Raw genomic sequence first — 5501 nt, 5'->3', positions numbered from 1 at the left:
GATCCATAGTTGTATTCATTTACACTGACAGCGTGGTAGCATTTCTATAAGATGTAGCAATGCATCTGATTTTACAACACATGTATTACTGCACATACTTTACAAAGCACATGATTTAATCATTCGTTTTTTATTACTGATAAAAAACGGCGGGGGGGGGGGGACCGAGTTTGGGAACCCCTGATATAGAAGATTTTCAAGCGTGACGTCAGAGAGCCAGGGCATGTGCTTCCTTATAAACCCAAACACACAGCTTCTCCGGACTGCATTCACAGTACGAGCAGTGAAGACATCGCCTCGCAATGGAATTACTTAGGAATATTACTGAACAGCCGACGAATATCAACAGGATGTGCGAGCCCAAACTGCAGGGGTCCTGTGAACTGCGGAGAAAAAGGACGGAGGAGCACGGTCATGCACCTGCGGAGATGGCGAGGATTGTCACGGATCACGCCAGCGGGAAATGTTACTGCCGTGGGAAAGTTCTGGGAAAGGTAGCCATCAGTGAATTATAGCACAACGCAAATTACGCAAAGACAAGATGGTTCTTTATAGGTGTCCACTTTGGGAATTGTTATTCCAAAGTATGCACAATTTGAATTAGGTTGGTAAATAAGCTTACCAATATGATTGTGATATTTTCTTTTCAGGGAGGTTTCGCCAAGTGCTATGAGATGACCGACCTGTCCACGAGTAAAGTTTACGCAGCGAAAATTATTCCCCACACGCGCGTATCCAAACCTCACCAACGAGAAAAGGTAAGAGCGCTCGCCACGCTTCATCTCGTATTTATTATAAAGCTATGTAGACTGATACTAAATCTAATGAATTCCTTTGAATCATCACTATATCTCTTCTCCATAGATTGACAGGGAAATCGAGCTACATAGAGTTCTCCACCATAAACACATCGTGCACTTTTACCATCATTTTGAGGACAAAGATAACATCTACATTCTCCTAGAATACTGCAGTAGAAGAGTGAGTGTTAATGTTCTACTTAAATATTGGGTCTCTGGCTAATGTGAAAGATATGTACTTACTTTCCGTAGTTGGCTGACTGCCTTGACTGATCTAATATGTATTCTCCCCCATGTTCTCTTTGAGCAGTCTTTGGCACACATCCTGAAGGCACGCAAAGTGCTCACTGAGCCTGAAGTGCGATACTACCTCCGCCAGATCGTCTCAGGGCTGAAGTACCTACATGAGCAAGAGATCCTGCACAGAGACCTCAAACTGGGTAAGCATCTAGCAAGACACAATAGAAGCCGGAGTCTTTATCATTAAATCGGCCAAACACCATATGCAGAGAAATCCAAACCTGCAACCTTTACCTGTCATGAACAGCAAAACAACCACTTTATGTTATTGATCACTCACATACAGTAAATTGTTTAATATTTGTAATCTTCTCCCCTCCTAGGTAACTTCTTTGTGAGTGAGTTGATGGAGCTGAAGGTGGGAGACTTTGGGCTGGCTGCCAAGTTGGAGTCTGCTGGGAACAGGAAGAAGACCATCTGTGGGACGCCCAACTACCTGTCCCCTGAGGTGCTCAACAAGCAGGGCCACGGCTGTGAGTCGGACGTCTGGGCCCTGGGCTGTGTCATGTGAGTACACTACTATATTTATACATTTCTTGTCAATAGAAGGCTCTGGAAAATGACATTCTCTACGTAAATGCACTGTAATGACTACCAGACTCTAACTAAGTCTCTCCCCCTCCTCTGTGCTGCAGGTATACCATGCTCCTGGGCAGACCCCCGTTTGAGACCACCAATCTGAAGGAGACGTACAGGTGTATCCGGGAGGCACGTTACTCCCTGCCCTCCTCCCTGTCGCCCCAGGCCAGACAGCTCATCTCCAGCCTCCTGGCCAAGACCCCGGAGGACAGACCTCACCTGGACCACATACTGCGCCATGACTTCTTCACACAGGTGTGTTAGCTTAGCCCCTTTTTCTAGCTCTCTCTGTACCATATGGAGCATGAGACTGCAAACCTTTTTAACATCCTTTTTAACATCCTGCTTATATATTGTGATATGTTTTTATTCAAGTATCTGTTGTCCATTATTCTCTTAACATCTCTCTCCCTCCCTCCTTTCAGGGTTTCGTGCCAGAGCGTCTCCCTGCTAGTTGCTGCCACTCCGCTCCAGACTTCCACGTCTCCAGCCCTGCCAAGAGCTTCTTCAAGAAGGCAGCGGCCGCCCTCTTCGGCGGGAAAAGAGACAAGGTCAAATACTACGAGACTCTGAGTGAGTATATCAATCATTCACCTCGCAAGACAGCTTTAGCCAATGTCGCCAATTCATAAATCAGTATTTGTTTACCTCATGAAAGGACATTCAACATTTTTGCTAATTAACAAGTGGTGATAAAAGCTGTGGTGTCATAAATCCACAGATTTAGCCAGGATAGTTGTTGGCAAATTTCCTAGCTAATCACACATCCGGTTTGAATGAGAGGCTGCAGGGTGAGGCCATCCAGAATTAATGCTGACTGTGTGTTGTCTCTGGTAGATAAACTCACCAAAGAGGAAGAGGAGATCTACAAGCTTCGACATGACCTGAAGAAGACAGTCATCAGCCAGCAGACCAAACAGATTACTGAGGTAAGGTGATAGTCATGATCAAAAGAAAATAGAAAGTCATTTTTATGAGGAAATGCTGAGTCATGAGAAAGGGAAAGTGTGAGGCTATGTTATTTAACCCCTCTCTTTTTGTCCTCCTCTCAGGATGGAAGGCCACTGTCACCATCTGCTGGGAGGCCGGTTGCACCGTCACCCGAGGGCCTACCCCCGACGACGCGAGACACCATACGGCTTATCGTCAGGGGCAGTCTGGGTAGCTGCAGCAGCAGTAGTGAATGTCTTGAGGACAGCACCACTGGCAGTGTGGCTGAGACAGTTGCCAGCGTTCTCAAAGGATGCCTGGAAAACATGCCCAAAGGTAAGCCTAATGCATTTATAATCCTGAGGATGAGAGTTGCGTTTGTTGACATTAGGCAGGTACAGTGTAATTACACTGTAGTACTTACTACCATGTAAAGAAATGATTCCAACACCAATGGAACTTATATGATAATTGGAACTCCCTTTTGTTATTGCATATGGTTGAATTGTGTTTTAATCACAACTACCTTTCCTCTCCCTCTAGTGGATGACATCCCCAATGGGACAGAGTGCAGTAACCTGCAGTGGGTCACTAAGTGGGTGGACTACTCCAACAAGTATGGCTTTGGCTACCAGCTCTCCGACCACATAGTGGGAGTTTTGTTCAACAACGGAACACACATGAGCCTCCTAGCAGACAAGAAGTACGTACTCTGTTCTCTTTATCACACAATATATCACTCATACCTTAGTTGGAGATGGTTTGTGCTGTACTGGAAAGTAGTCCCGGCTTCAGATGTAAAAGTAAACAAAGTCAGAGAAGGTATTTTTGTCCTTTCATACTCTGATTTTATTTATTTATCAATCTGTTTGGCATGCATCTTGTCCTTCAGAAGCCCAACAGGTGTTTTCGGTTGTTAACTCGCTCTCTTCTCTCTCTCTGTCTGTAGGACTGTCCACTACTATGCTGAGTTGGGTCAGTGCTCTGTGTTCTCCACCTCTGACGTCCCTGAGCACTTTGTAGGTCAGGTGACCGTCCTCAAGTACTTCGCCCACTACATGGAAGAGAACCTGATGGATGTAAGTCTTCACCATATAGCTTCTATAGCCTCTCCTCTCATCCTCTACTCCTCTCTTTTCCTTTCCTGTTGTTCCTATCTTCAGCAACCTCTCTATTCTATCTTTCCTCTCAATTTCTTCCTACTGTTACCATCTCATTTTTTTTGCCTACTTCCCGGTCCTTTCTTCCTCTCTCCACCACCCGGTCCTCTGCTCCGCTCCACTCTCCTTTCCTTCTCCTTCTATCCTTTCCTGTCCTCCATCCACCTCTTTCCTTTCCTAGACTTCTCTCAGTCTAATGATGTTCCTGTGTTTGCTGTGTAGGGTGGAGACCTGGTGAGCCAGGCAGACACACACATGCCCAGACTCTACCTGCTGCAGTGGCTCAAGTCTGACCGTGCCCTCATGATGCTCTTCAACGACGGCACATTTCAGGTAAACACACTCCATCATCATCACAGCCAAAATAGACATTACTCAGCCAAGAAATACATGACACCATGCAGCTACGGTAAACCAGCAGAACAACTAAAATGAGCTTATTCTAACACATGGCACGCTTGTCATTAGTATCCCAAAGGGGGTATAATATTTCCAGACATGTTGGTACTATGCTATTTTTTTCCATGTCCTATCCTGTCAAGACTTTATTAAACCATTCATATCCATATATTTCTCTAACAGGTCAACTTCTACCACGACCACACTAAGATCATCCTGTGCACCCAGAGGGAGGAGTACTTGCTGACATACATCAACGAGGAGCGTGTGTCCACCACCTTCAGGCTGAGCTCCCTGCTCACCTCCGGCTGCCCCGCAGACCTGCGCCAACGCATGGAGTACTCACTCAACATGCTGCTGCAGCGCTTCAACTGAACCAGGAAGCAGTGCAAGGCGAAAGGACAGTGTATGGGGTCAGACCTGTGTAAAGCGATGGACTACCGATTGGTAACCTTTTGCGAATCTATCAGCAGAGGTGCAGCTGAATCTTGATGGACAGTCTCTGGAAAGGACAGAAAAGGGCTGATCTGTATGTTGATAATTGGAAGATAAGAAGACTGGATGTTATGATGAGGGGATGGAGGTACGAATGTGAAACCCATCCGATTTTGAGGAAGATGGGAGTGAAAAGGAAACTGGGCTGGGACCAGATAAAGTTGATGTTGTTTTTCTAATCAAAGTAGAACCATAATGGCTGATGGATGCTCCAGGTGTAAGTGGAGCTGGACTAGATGACTGTAATGTACACAGCACTTCTGTAGAGCAGAGGCAGGGGAGGCTGTGTTTGTGAAGATACACTAACTTTAGACTGTGATTCATTCTCTGAGGACAGATGGACATGGCTGTGTTAGGCTGGGAAGGATGACGTTGATCATACAAGAAGAGCCATTCATTACTCTTGTTAATTAACTTATTGTGTACAAAAGTGCATTATTTATTTAATAAATAAAAAACCTTAAAAAAAATATGTACTTTGATATGACTGACTTATTGAGGTTCACACACACCTCATCGGTTTTAAGTGCTTCATTTCAAGCGTTTACTGTCAAAGATTGCTATAAAATGTTTGCAATTCTTAGAGAGACAAAGAACCTGTCTGAGTAAAACACTCCCCAGGTGAAAAATGTTTTCCTGGTGTTTTGATGAAGACCTTTTAAATACTGACAGAATGAATTCCACAAAGCCTCAGGCGATACATTTATTTTATCCGTTTACATTCCTTCATTTCACAAATTTCCTATCACGTCAGCTGTTTCCAGCTCCCTCATGTCAAGGAACAGAAAATTGAGTCGAGGGTCTGGTAAAGCGTTTTGCTGTACTGAGGAAGCTTGAA

General features: G+C 45.0%; 1 protein-coding gene across 1 annotated transcript; it reads left to right on the top strand.

Annotated features, from left to right (window-relative positions):
- The first annotated feature begins 247 nt into the window (after positions 1-247).
- Positions 248-5133, top strand: LOC106585026 (serine/threonine-protein kinase PLK2). The gene is made up of 13 exons (XM_014170766.2): positions 248-494; positions 651-758; positions 865-981; positions 1111-1240; positions 1424-1607; positions 1736-1934; positions 2105-2252; positions 2517-2608; positions 2732-2945; positions 3153-3312; positions 3559-3688; positions 3992-4102; positions 4352-5133. The coding sequence occupies exons 1-13, from the start codon at positions 303-305 to the stop codon at positions 4541-4543; spliced, it is 1977 nt and encodes a 658-aa protein (XP_014026241.1). The 5' UTR covers positions 248-302; the 3' UTR covers positions 4544-5133.
- The last annotated feature ends 368 nt before the right edge of the window (positions 5134-5501 follow it).

Source organism: Salmo salar, chromosome ssa24, assembly GCF_905237065.1.
Source record: "Salmo salar chromosome ssa24, Ssal_v3.1, whole genome shotgun sequence".
Lineage (NCBI taxonomy): Eukaryota > Metazoa > Chordata > Actinopteri > Salmoniformes > Salmonidae > Salmo > Salmo salar.
This window is presented reverse-complemented; position numbering and strand designations above follow the sequence as displayed.